This window comes from Taudactylus pleione, unplaced genomic scaffold, assembly GCF_031769625.1.
Source record: "Taudactylus pleione unplaced genomic scaffold, aTauple2 ptg000292l, whole genome shotgun sequence".
Classification (NCBI taxonomy): Eukaryota; Metazoa; Chordata; class Amphibia; order Anura; family Myobatrachidae; genus Taudactylus; species Taudactylus pleione.
The window spans coordinates 1529827-1543411 of record NW_028284694.1 but is presented as its reverse complement, the minus strand read 5'-3'; the positions used below and the strand labels follow the sequence as shown (position 1 = coordinate 1543411).

The 13585-nt window shown below is 41.7% G+C and overlaps 1 protein-coding gene across 1 annotated transcript in view; it reads left to right on the top strand.

Moving 5' to 3' along the window:
- Nucleotides 1-13585, top strand: part of CRTAC1 (cartilage acidic protein 1) — an 822281-nt gene that overhangs the window by 574386 nt on the left and 234310 nt on the right. The window contains exon 6 of the mRNA XM_088482771.1: nucleotides 54-188. Within this exon, the coding sequence (XP_088338897.1) occupies nucleotides 54-188 (135 nt within the window). The remainder of the gene's footprint in view (nucleotides 1-53; nucleotides 189-13585) is intronic.

Sequence of the window (13585 nt, the reverse complement as noted above, 5' to 3'; positions counted from 1 at the left end):
TGCAGTAAAAGAGCCCATTACTGATTCCCTCCTCTAATATTCATCTTTCCTAGGTGGGCGAGGAGTCACGGTTGGACCAATCCTGAGCTCTGCGGCCTCTGATATCTTTTGTGACAACGAGAATGGACCAAACTTCCTCTTCCAGAACAAGGGGGACGGGACGTTTGTTGATGTTGCCTTGAGCGCAGGTAACCAATTTCATAACCCATACATACATTCCTAATGGTACATACATTCCTATTGATTGGCTGACATACATTCCTTTGGTTGGCTACCATGTTGTACATCCCCATTGGTTGGCTACTGCACATGCCTATTGGTTGACAATCGTACATTCCTGCTATACATTCTTATTGATTGGGTACCATGCATCCGTATTGGTTGGTTACCATATATTTCTGTTGGTTGGCTTCCATACATTGTTATTAGCTGGGTACCATACATTCCTATTGTGTGTCCAACTGGCATGATAGTACACACTTTTTTTTTTATCCTTTTCTTGTACAGCTGCTTTCACGTGCTAATATAAAAAGAGAGGTTAATTACAGTATAAATGGAAGTGGATTGCAGCACATGCAGGCGTCTCGGCTTGAACAGTACTTATCTTAGTGGAGAGCACGCTCTGTTGGTTTATATTTAAAAAAAAACTGCAGAGGAATAATACAGAACATAAAGACTTGTTTATTTTAACTGAACTAAACTTGGCAATAAAACAAACATGCAACACATACAGCAATTATCACACCTAATGTTCTGGTCTGTATTAGAAGTCTATCCAAGTATAAATACTAAATATACTACACAAATACTAACCGAAACGAGTTTTACACCTTTGCAACCTTGCTGTGGAAATGCAGCAGGTGTAGAGAATTTTCAGCATTTTGGTGACAGTAAAAGTTATAGTGGCTGGGACCCCACAATTATTCTACATACAGTATATGGGATGCCAGAGGAATGTCTGAAGGTGGACTCGTTACTTTCATGTACCAAACTATGAGACATAAGGAACAGAACAGAAGCACAGTGTCATGTTATTTTAACATGATGCACAATCCAGCAAGTAATTTCTGAATTAGTTTATTAGCAATTGTAAGCATAAAGGAGTGTGTGTTGCTGTATTAAGGAATGTGTGTTGCTGTATTACAGTAAGGAGTGTGTGTTGCTGTATTAAGGAATATGTGTTGCTGTATTACAGTAAGGAATGTGTGTTGCCGTATTACAGTAAGGAATGTGTGTTGCTATTTGTACATAACGGTGTATAAAGGAGTGTGTGTTGCTATTTGTACATAACGGTGTATAAAGGAGTGTGTGTTGCTGTATAAAGGAGTGTGTTACTATTTGGACATAACAGTGTATAAAGGAGTGTGTGTTGCTATTTGGACATAGCAGTGTATAAAGGAGTTTGTGTTGCTGTATAAAGAAGTTTGTGTTGCCATTTGGACATAGTGGTGCATAAAGGAGTTTGTGTTGCTATTTGGACATAGTGGTGTATAAAGGAGTGTGTGTTGCCATTTGGACATAGTGGTGTATAAAGGAGTGTGTGTTGCTATTTGGACATAGCGGTGTATAAAGGAGTGTGTGTTGCTATTTGGACATTGTGGTGTATAAAGGAGATGGTGTTGCTCTTTGGACATAGCAGTGTATAAAGGAGTTTATGTTGCTCTTTGGACATAGCGGTGTATAAAGGAGTGTGTGTTGCTGTATAAAGGAGTGTGTGCTGCTATTTGAACATAGCGGTGTATAAAGAAGTGTGTGTTGCTATTTGGACATAATGGTGTATAAAGGAGTTTGTGTTACTATTTGGACATAGTGGTGTATAAAAGGAGTCTATGTTGCTGTATAAAGGAGTGTGGTTGGCTCTTTGGACATAGTGGTGTATAAAGGAGTGTGTGTTGCTATTTGGACATAGTGGTGTATAAAGAAGTGTGTTGCTATTTGGACATAGTGGTGTATAAAGGAGTGTGTTTGGCTCTTTGGACATAGTGGTGTATAAAGGAGTGTGTGTTTGGCTCTTTGGAAATAGTGGTGTATACAGGAGTGTGTTTAGCTCTTTGGACATAGTGGTGTATAAAGGAGTGTGTTTGGCTATTTGAACATAGCAGTGTGTAAAGGAATATGTGTTGCTGTATAAAGGAGTGTGTGTTGCTTTTTGGACATAGTGGTGTATAAAGGAGTGTGTGTTGCTATTTGGACATAGTGGTGTATAAAGAAGTGTGTTGCTATTTGGACATAGTGGTGTATAAAGGAGTGTGTTTGGCTCTTTGGACATAGCGGTGTATAAAGGAGTGTGTTTGGCTCTTTGGACATAGTGGTGTATAAAGGAGTGTGTTTGGCTCTTTGGACATAGTGGTGTATAAAGGAGTGTGTTTGGCTATTTGAACATAGCAGTGTGTAAAGGAATATGTGTTGCTTTATAAATGAGTGTGTGTTGCTTTTTGGACATAGTGGTGTATAAAGGAGTGTGTTTGGCTTTTTGGACATAGTGGTGTATAAAGGAGTGTGTGTTGCTATTTGGACATAGTGGTGTATAAAGGAGTGTGTTTTGCTCTTTGGACATAGTGGTGTATAAAGGAGTGTGTTTGGCTCTTTGGACATAGCGGTGTATAAAGGAGTTTGTGTTGCTATTCGTATATAGCGGTGTATAAAGGACTTTGTGTTGCTATTTGGACATAGTGGTGTATAAAGGAGTGTGTGTTGCTATTTGTACATAGCGGTGTATAAAGGAGTGTGTGTTGCTATTTGGACATAGTGGTGTATAAAGGAGTGTGTGTTGCTATTTGGACATAGTGGTGTATAAAGTAGGGATGTGCAGGCTCGGATAGGTTCGAGTTTGCACGTGGAGTTCGGATTTTTCCCTCCAAAAAAACGGAACTCAGAACGAGGCAAAACGTCATCTTACATGGACGAACATCATCATTCCTTGTCTTTTGTCCAGGAATGATGATGTTCGTCCATGTAAGATGACGTTTTGCCTCGTTCTGAGTTCCGTTTTTTTGGAGGGAAAAATCCGAACTCCACGTGCAAACTCGAACCTATCCGAGCCTGCACATCCCTAGTATAAAGGAGTATGTGTTGCTGTATTAAAGGAGTGTGTGTTGCTATTTGTACACAGCGGTGTATAAAGGAGTTTGTGTTGCTATTTGTACATAGCGGTGTATAAAGTAGTGTGTGTTGCTATTTGGACATAGTGGTGTATAAAGGACTGTGTGTTGCTATTTGTACATAGCAGTGTATAAAAGAGTGTGTGTTGCTATTTGGACATAGTGGTGTATAAAGGAGTGTGTGTTGCTATTTGTACATAGCGGTGTATAAAGGAGTGTGTGTTGCTATTTGGACATAGTGGTGTATAAAGGAGTGTGTGTTGCTATTTGTACATAGCAGTGTATAAAAGAGTGTGTGTTGCTATTTGGACATAGTGGTGTATAAAGGAGTGTGTGTTGCTATTTGTACATAGCAGTGTATAAAAGAGTGTGTGTTGCTATTTGGACATAGTGGTGTATAAAGGAGTGTGTGTTGCTATTTGTACATAGCGGTGTATAAAGGAGTGTGTGTTGCTATTTGGACATAGTGGTGTATAAAGGAGTGTGTGTTGCTATTTGGACATAGCGGTGTATAAAGGAGTGTGTGTTGCCAAAAGCAGGATGTGTTGCTATTTGGACATAGTGGTGTATAAAGGAGTGTGTGTTGCTGTATGAAGGAGTGTGTTGCTATTTGGACATAGCGGTGTGTAAAAGAGTGTGTGTTGCTATTTGGACATAGTGGTGTATAAAGGAGTATGAGTTGCTGTATAAAAGGAGTGTGTGTTGCTATTTGGACATAGTGGTGTATAAAGGAGTTTGTGTTGCTATTTGTACATAGCGGTGTAAAAAGGAGTGTGTGTTGCTATTTGGACATAGTGGTGTAAAAAGGAGTGTGTGTTGCTATTTGGACATAGCGGTGTATAAAGGAGTATAAAATAGTAGCCCATAAGCTACTATAGGCAATCTGGAGATGGGGGTATCCTATGGGGCCAAGCCCCAGAATGCTTCGGATTCCAGAGCTTGGTAAATCTGACGGCTTCATAGCCCTCATAGAAATAGAAATTAAAGGACCAGACAGCAGTTTTTCGGGGAATATCCCACAATTATTACTTGACAAATAGGCCCCTTTCTGTATAACTAGAAGTGGTGTAAACCCCTTATATTGCAGCACATCATTGATACAGGGGTTTTCACCGCTCTATAAATAGAGCCCTATGTGTAGTCATTTCACAAAAATGTATCTAAGAAATAATAATACATTTTACAAAGCAGAATATTTGAGAAACATCAGGACACAGCATTTATAATAGACAAAAATGAAAAGTTAATTTCACTATAACAAAATGGACTATTATGCGCAAGTTTTATGTTCCTAAAGGAAACAAAAAAAACAGCTTTCAAAAATTAGATGTAATCAGTCCATATCAGATTTAATATGGATTATTTGCTCTCTCTATGACCATCAGGAGGTAACATGGGAGCTATATGCTAGCATTTCAGCGCGATGCAGATGGTACTGTAGGTCAGGTTTAGAAGTTCTCATAAGTGTTTAGTTTGTGCTAACCGTGGCAACAGTTTCTGAATGGTAATGAGAGCGGGAAGCTGGGGAATCTAATGCTGAAATGAGGAACATTAAACACATTTATTTTATTTGCATGCATTTGTTATGTATATACAGGGTGATCGATGGTGTATAATGCACCATTAGCTTATAGACAGTATAAGGTTATTTCATGAACCCTGCTGACAAAATGTTGTGACTCATATACTACATCTTGTGGTGACCGGGTATAGTATAGCAAAACCCCTCGCAAAGATTCTCTCCTGCTGCTGATAAGGCGTGAATATGGCAACTGTAACCAGAAGGGCCCCAAAATACTTAGCTTCTTAGCACATGATACATAGTGGAGTGGATGAACATGGACAACAGGAGCAGTGCGAAGTAAAAAACGGTTGGGGGCCAGACCAAACAAACTTTATTAACTGTTCTCTATCTTCTGCAGAATTAGTATCACATTAATAAGTACAGATTCAACAATTTCCTCCAGCACATTACTCTCAATAGATGGTATATTTTGACACAATTTCTTTACTCCACCACCACAGTACTCTCAATCAGTGGTATATTGCGGCACCGTCTTCTCACTCCACCAGCACATTACTTTCAATAGATGGTACTGTATATTGTGGCACAGTCTCCTCACTCCTCCAGCACATTATTCTCAATAGATGGTATATTGCGGCACAGTCTCCTTACTCCTCTAGCACATTATTCTCAATAGATGGGATATTGCGGCACAGTCTCCTTACTCAACCAGCACATTACTCTCCATCGATGGTATATTGCGGCAAAGTCTCCTCCCTCCACCAGCACATTACTCTCAATAGATGGTATATTGCGGCACAGTCTCCTTACTTTACCAGCACATTACTCTCAATAGATGTTATATTGTGGCACAGTCTCCTTACTCCTCCAGCACATTACTCTCAAAAGATGGTATATTGCGGCACATTCTCCTTACTCCTCCAGTACAATACTCTCAATAGATGGTGTATTGCAGCACAGTCTCCTTACTTCACCAGCACAATACCCTCAATAGATGGTATATGGCGGCACAATCTCCTTAATCCTCCAGCACATTTCTCATGATAGTTGCAATATACATTACAGTAGGGAATGGTGCAGTTAAAAGGTCCACAGTTACAATGTCAACACCACATAGTCGACAGTTATGATGTCAACAGTGTTCAAATGTTTACAGGAAACTGATAAATAGGGTTAAGCTACGAGTGAGAGGGTTAGGGTTAGTCTGTGGGGGAGATTAGGTTTAGGCTACGGGGGGAAGGTTAGGGTTATGCACTAGACAAGAGGGAGGGTTATTAGTAGGGATTAGAGTTAGGGATAGCGGAAAAATACTTGCCAGAACACAAGAGCTCTGACTCAAAATTGACAGTCACATGACAGCCGGAACCCAGAATACGCTGCTGTAGCCCCTGTAGCCGCCCAGGAAAGGTAAGTTACCGCTGGGCCACTAGGCCAAAATTTCAACATTCTAATATGTTGAAATCTACATGATAAATGCCGACATGGGGAACATCAACATTGTGAACATGTCAACATTCTCATGTTGGCTTGATGAAAATTTGATATTTCGTCACGTACCGAGTGTTGCATAGTACAGTAGTTTTACAGCAAGTAGACACCTCTCTGGTGATGTGGCTGTCCACCCAACCAACTCCTCCTCAATGAGTCCCACTGCTACCACCTCTCAATATGTCCTCCTGGTGACCCCAGTCCTATGCTCTTGGTTACTGGAAGGGAGCGCTATACAAGATTGCCAGAGGGTGCTAATAATGTAAACCTATGCATGCTGGGAAGTAGTGTTCTAGAATGGTTATATGAATATCTTTGTGGGTTAGCTGTATGATATTATTAGGTAGTATACTGTAGATTATCCCTTTTTGATTGCAGTATTAGGAACAGTGGGCCTGATTCAGACCCGCTCGCGAGCGCTGAGCGCTCGCAAGCGGGTCGATGGTGCCCAAGTGCGCATGCATATGACGGAGGTGGCTCCGTCGTGCGCATGCGCGAGACCCGAATAACGACGGCCAAGCTGTCGTTATGGGTCTCGCACCAAAGGGGGCGTGCTGTCGATGTTGACAGCACGTCCCCTTTGGTGGGCGTGCCGGGGGCGTGGCTGCCCAGACGGAGGCGTTCCCATGGGAACGTCTACCGTCTGGATCCGGCCCCACTGACATCACTAGTGATGTCAGTGGGAGTGCTTTTGGCTCTGATAGCACGCAGGGTCTAGTCGCAAGCCCAATGGTCGCGATGGTCTTGACCATCGCAACCATCATTTTGGCCGCTCGCTATAGCTGTGGGTGGTCACCTACAGCTATGCAAGCGGCCAGGAGGCCACTCCAAAAAGGAGCAGGGACGTCCCTGATTCAGAGCGAGCGCTCTGTCAGAGCGTCCGGTTCTGAATCAGGGCCAGTATGTATAGTGTTTCACCTGTGATTTCAGTATACAATTTTAAATAAACTAGTCAATTCCAGATGTATCGAGTGTGTTGATTGTGTGTGTGTGTGTGTGTGTGCACTGTATTTATCTCTTCTTGGTTATTATTCTCTATTATGCATTAAAGCCAGCAGCTCAAGTAATTATTACAGCACAAATGTGACAGGGACTGTTATAAGATATCTGTAGGTGTCTCTGAGAAACAAGTGACAGACGCTCAGTGACGGGGCCTTTTTCTCCTTATAATCATGTCCTGCTGTGTTATTTAATAAGCTTATTACACCTCCTATGATACATTGCAAGAGCCACCTCTGATATTAGAAGCGTAGAAATTAGCCTCCTAGCTCTTTCCCTGACTTCCAGATAGTTGCAGTGTGAGGGTTGCTAAGCACATTCACGCAAAGTGTATTTTTTTTTTTTTTCAAACAAAAAAGGGTAAAATATTAAAAAACAAAAGGGATTTAAATCCAACTGCTTCCCCAAGAAGTGTCCCTGAAATCTATGGACTGCAGCTCTCCGCGGTGCACTCTCATCATGGCAGAGGTTGGGGTTACCGTACTATTGTTTTTTCTTTAGTGTTTTTATCATTTTGTTTTTTATTTGTTGTTCCTATTTTATTTCAAGATTTATTATATATTGGAGTATAAAACAGCTACAGGCTAACTATAGATGTGTCCTCATACACCTATCCTCTTTCCTTAATTTTGATACTTTTTCCACAGTTTCGTAACTTTTTTCCTCAATTTTGCATCTTAGTTCGCATATAGGGCCTGATTCAACAAGTATCGCAACTGCTAAAGCAGTGGTCTCCAACCTGTAGCTCAGGAGCTACCAGTAGCTCGCAGTCTTAATTTTGGTACCTCACCTACCTGCAGTACTACCAAGTCAACTAGGAGGAAGTGACCTCTGACATGTGCTCCCCCGTGGCATTGATGCGATGGGTGGAGCTACAGGGAAGCACGTCAGGTGATTTCCGCAGCCTCTACAGCAATCACCTGATGTGCTTCTCCATGGTTCCACTCATGGCATCTATGCTACGGCGGAGCAAGTGACTCCCGCCCAGCCCTCCCGGAAAATCACTCAGCAACCCTGCCTATATATCTTTTGCTCCTCTACTGCCCGTACCTCATTGGAGCCTAATTAACAGTGAAATGTTATTTTATTTTCAAACTACAACAATATCGCTGTAATCATTAAATGCATTTTTATTTTCTATGAAACATTTTTTTTTTACATTTTTGTTATTAGGCAGATTTTTTTTTTTCTACAATTTTAGTAGCTCTTCAGGAGGTTTCATTTTTCTAAAGTAGCTCACACCTCAATTAACGTTGGAGACCACTGTGCTAAAGCGTACGCAGATGGTCGATTGTTGTGTACTGCGCATGCCTATGCATTGTAGTGTGCGAATGCCTCACTACGATCAGGACTGCGATCGCAGTGAGTACGCAGACCCATCGCAGAGTAATTGACAGCAAAAACTGTTTGGGGGTGGTGACGAGGGGGGGGAGGGGATTGAGAAACGCAGGCGTGCTAGTGCTTTCGAACGCCGTTGCAGGGGCGTGCATTAATTAACCACTGCGTTGGAAAAAGCAGCTTGAGCTCTGACTGCGTGCGACGAGGTGAGCAATTTATAGGTAAGGTCAAGGCTGCAGTAATTCTGCGTGAGGGGGTCGATGGTCCTCGATGTTTCCGGTGTTTGAGGAGGTTTGCAAGGTGTTACGGATGTGAGAGAGGGGAAGTGGGCGTCTGCATGTTGTCCGTGCGAGTCCTCTGCTAGTATATATATTAGCGTACCTATCCTTGGTGAATCAGGCCCATAATGTACTAGTGATTTAGGATTAGGGTTTTTTTTCACGCAGAAGGATTTGGTATAAAGTCAAATATAAAGTATACCGATACATGTCACTCATATTGGACCTATCTTTTGCCTTTTCACAGACTGCACACCGTTTCCTCAATTTTACGTCTTACTTTGCTTAGGGCCTGATTTACACCCGCTCGCAAGTGCATAGCACTTGCAAGCGGGTCGATGGCCGGGCAGTGCACACGCACGTGCGCAAGCTTCGTAGCGAGTGAGAAATTCACTCGCACCGGGGCTCTCTATAAATGGGGCAGCTGTCGATGTTGATCGACAGCTCGCCCCGTTTTATAGGCGGGGAGAGGGGGTGGCTGGTCAAACGGAGGCATTCCTGAAGGAACGCCTGGCGTTTGTGGGTGGCCCTACTGACATCACTCGTGATGTCAGTAGTGAGCTTCCTGCTCTATTAGAGCAGGAAGCTCACTGGGGCTTGTGGCAGACAAGACCCTACCACAAGGGTCTTGTCGCAAGTCCGATTGGTCGCGATAATCGCGACCATCACCTGGCTGCTCACAAAAGCTGTGGGTGGTCACCCACAGCTTAGCGAGCGGCTAGTTTAAAAAAAAATAGCCTCCGCCCTGATTCAGAGCGAGCACTCTCTTTTTGCGAGCGCCTCTGAATCAGGGCCTTATTGCATACCATAGTAGGTTCTTAGGATTAGTACAGTTTTTTTTATAGCAAAGGAATTAGCATAAATTTGCAGATTAAACATGATGATGCATGTGCGGGTCAGACCTGTTTCAGTGTTCTCCCCAGAAAATTTTCTCCAGCCGGGTGGCATCGAGAAGTAGCCGGGTGGGGGCCTTTGCAATACTAAAATGTTTTAAGTCCTGACCTTATATTGATTTAAACTTGGGGCAGTCTCCCTGGCCCCTATACACAACAATGAAAAATGAGGGGCACTCGCGCCCTGCGGCACAAACAATTGAATACTGTAGTTCCTAGATACTCTACTAAAAAACTATAAATACTATTTCAGGGGGAATTCAATTAGAGTATCTAAACTATTTGATTGTCCTTTGCATATCCTGTCCTAGCTAATTCAGTAGGTGGAATAGGTTCAATCTGCACCAGTTGACCAGTCCCTGTGGGTCTGTGAAGTGACAGGCATAGAATGTGTCATCCATGTGCTAATGCTTGTTTAGCTCTCCACTTAGGAGCAGATAGTTGCTGCACCTCTTGAACATGCACTAATGCATTGACTCCATTACTGTTTGCTCCTCCCATTATATGCAGATTACAGTATATATTGGAGGTGGAGAAGATTTATCAGATGTTCTATTACTGGAGAAAGAACTGGCTCAGTAACCTACCTGTTAATGAACCAATGCAACTTCCTCCCGCCCCCAAGGTATACTAGACTGACAGTAGGTGGAGCTGTATCTTAAGTTGTCATTGTGTAGTTTCTCTTTCTTGTGATGAAGCACTTTCTTCACCTGAAGTCTTCTTCATAGTCCTCCTTGTGATGAGTGATCATGTGCTGTTCATAGCACAGTTTATCCCACAATCTTTCCCTATGCGTTTGATGCTGAAATTAAGAAGTATATTCTGCAACATTACATACAGAAGCTATTCTGCTATACATAAGCAGCATTAAAAAAACACCTTACATCCGTCATGCTGGAAATTGTCAAACATGCAGTACTATATAGATGTAAATTAACTTTATCTCCTATGCTAGCTGTATTCTGTGTTTGAGGCTTCAAGTGATGGGCATGGAGATGAATATAGAGTCTAGACATGTGGCTTGTTATAGTTAACATTGGGATGGTATATGCTGCACATCGTATGAGGCTGTATTTTTAATATATAGCTGTATTTGGTCAACACTGGACCTTATATGTGATGAGGGGAATATTCTTATTTTATATATATATATATATATATATATATATATGTATCCAAATCCCGGCACTCCGCAGGTACGATATATAACTTCACCAGGTGCCCTCCACAGTAAATGCCGGCAAGCAGGAACCTCCGTTGCATATAAATCCCAATGGCGGCACTCCGGATAAATAAATCAAGGACACAGCATAGCTATATGTAGCAACATTTCAGCGCTCCTGCGCTTTTATCAAGCCAATACCAAAAATATACAAACACTTACCAGTATATATAGCAAGCACCCCGCAAGTGTACCCATTAGCTACTCCACGTGTCCGACGCTCTGAGGCAGTCGCACCGGAAGTTACATCATAATGGTCCGTGTAACCATAGTGATATTACAACAAGTAAATCTTAATACAGTGTCAAAATATTCAAATAACAAACTAAAACGACGATAACCCTTATAGCATAAATGGGCTAATTTGAAGCATAAATGTGAAATTGCATATTCACATACTAACCAAAGCATCAGCCTGATCTACATGTGATCTACATGTGGTTGTCTTAATGGATCACTTATGCTTGATATTTGCACTAATATGCAATTTCACATTTATAAAAATGAATTACACAAATTATTACAGGAAGCCTGTTCTCAGGGTTTAATTTCCAGTGAACTGTTTAGAGCTTTGATCATCAAATATCCGATAAAACCTTTATTATATCTACCGAAGATCCACAAGGATCCTGTCAAACCACCTGGACGGCCGATCATAGCCGCACAGGGGTCATTGTATCAAACGATTTCCATGTACTTAGACACATTGTTACAACACTGTGTGCAGGCAAAACCCTCTTATCTTAAAGATACCAACAGTTTGCTATTGTCATTAGCCGAATTGGATGGGTTACCCTCAGACTGCTGCTTATGTTCTGTTGATGTGTGTAGCCTGTACACCTGTATCCCACATGGGGAGGGTATGCAGGCTACCAAAGATTTGATAAGCGATAATCCTTTATATAAGGGACCCAACATACAATTGTTTATGGATTTATTAAAATAGATTTTGACTCGCAATTACTTCATGTTCAATGGTTCATATTATCTCCAGCTAGCGGGTTGCGCTATGGGGTCTAATATGGCCCCATCTTATGCTAACGCATACATGTTTTCCATTGAACATGAGGTATTTTTTGCTGAGCCTGCTGTTGCATCTAAGATTTTGGCATTCTATCGCTTCATAGATGACCTGTTTATTGTGTGGGGTGGCAGTGCTCTTGAGTTCTCTATTTTGATTGACAATTATAATCGGTTGGATAGACCGGTAAAATTCACATATACTATTGATTTAAATAGTGTGAATTTCTTGGATGTCACCATTACAAAAAACAATGGTAAATTGGTGCCTACTCTACATTAACGTGACAGACAGGAATAACATTCTACTTGCTAGCAGTGCCCATCCTGCACCGCTTAAAAATGCATTACCGTATTCGCAGTTTTTGAGGGCACTGAGGATTGCGAATGATAGAACAGAAGGCATCACACAGTTAGATAAAATGTATGAAAAATTGTTACAGAGAGGTTATAAGAGAGATGTGTTGGAAAAAGCTAAGATCAAAGATTTATCTGTTCCTATTGACAAGTTATTTTCGGGATCTGTTAATCAGTCTAAGAATAAAGATAACAGACACATTTGGGTCAACAGATTCAATCACATGAGCACAAACATCAATCGTGAGGTGAAAAAATTATGGCCCATTGTCACCTCCGATAAAGATCTTAAACCCCTTCAGAATACTGAATTATGTCTTGTTATCGTAGAGGTAAGAACCTCAAAGATTACTTGGCACGCAATGACATCTCTGATTTAGGTAAGACTAGAAAATCGCCATTTTTGGGCAAACCTAAACTGGAATGCTTTAGATGCCCGAATTGTATTACATGCAGTTCCTTGCAAACGGGTCCAAATTTGTTTCATCCTTTTACAGGAGCTAAATATAATATCGGGCAGCATCTGACATGTACATCCAGTTACATCGTATATGCCATTACATGTCCTAGTTCCAAAATGTACATCGGTAAAACTGAATGTACATTGAAAATTCGGATGGCACAGCACCACTCTGCAATTAGGTCAGCCCTAGCCACCGGTACTAGTGAACAGCCGGACGCAAGGCATTTTGCCGAGGCTAAACATAACATTTGTACATTGAGGTATCGCATCATTGACCATATACCCCCATTAGTTAGAGGGGGAGACCATGCTAAAAAACTTCTTCAGTCTGAGTCCAGTTGGATAATCAGATTGGACACATTGTCACCTAGAGGCCTTAATGAAACATTGGGGTTACATTGTTTCATTTAAGGCAGTATTCCAACACTATTGTGTATTTTAGCTCACATGTAGGTCAGGCTGATGCTCTGGTTAGTATGACCCTTGCAGGTCGCGATGCATACATTTCTGATGTTTTGGTTTGTAAGTTCCTAGGATGTGGAGGGGCTTATGTTCGGGCGCCAAGACATATGGGGGTATTCAATATGAAAGGTTAACTTCCCTGGCGAAGTTAACGTTTCATATCGGAGTTTTTTTCTGCGTAAAGGTATGGTGCGCGCTCCCGCTTATCCCCGTATTCAAAATAAAATTAACGAAAACGGGAAACTCCGAAGTAGGAATTGCGTAAAGTTACGAATTTTTCCTTAAAATAACTGTAAGACCCGCCTAAAGTTGTAAAAACATGGGGGAACACTATGGGTACCCCCGTTTTAGCCTTTAATTGAAAGTCGGGGATTTAAATAGCCGCAGCAGGTGTTTTTTTCCCGACATTGAAGAAGTGATGCAGAAGAGCACTTAGGTT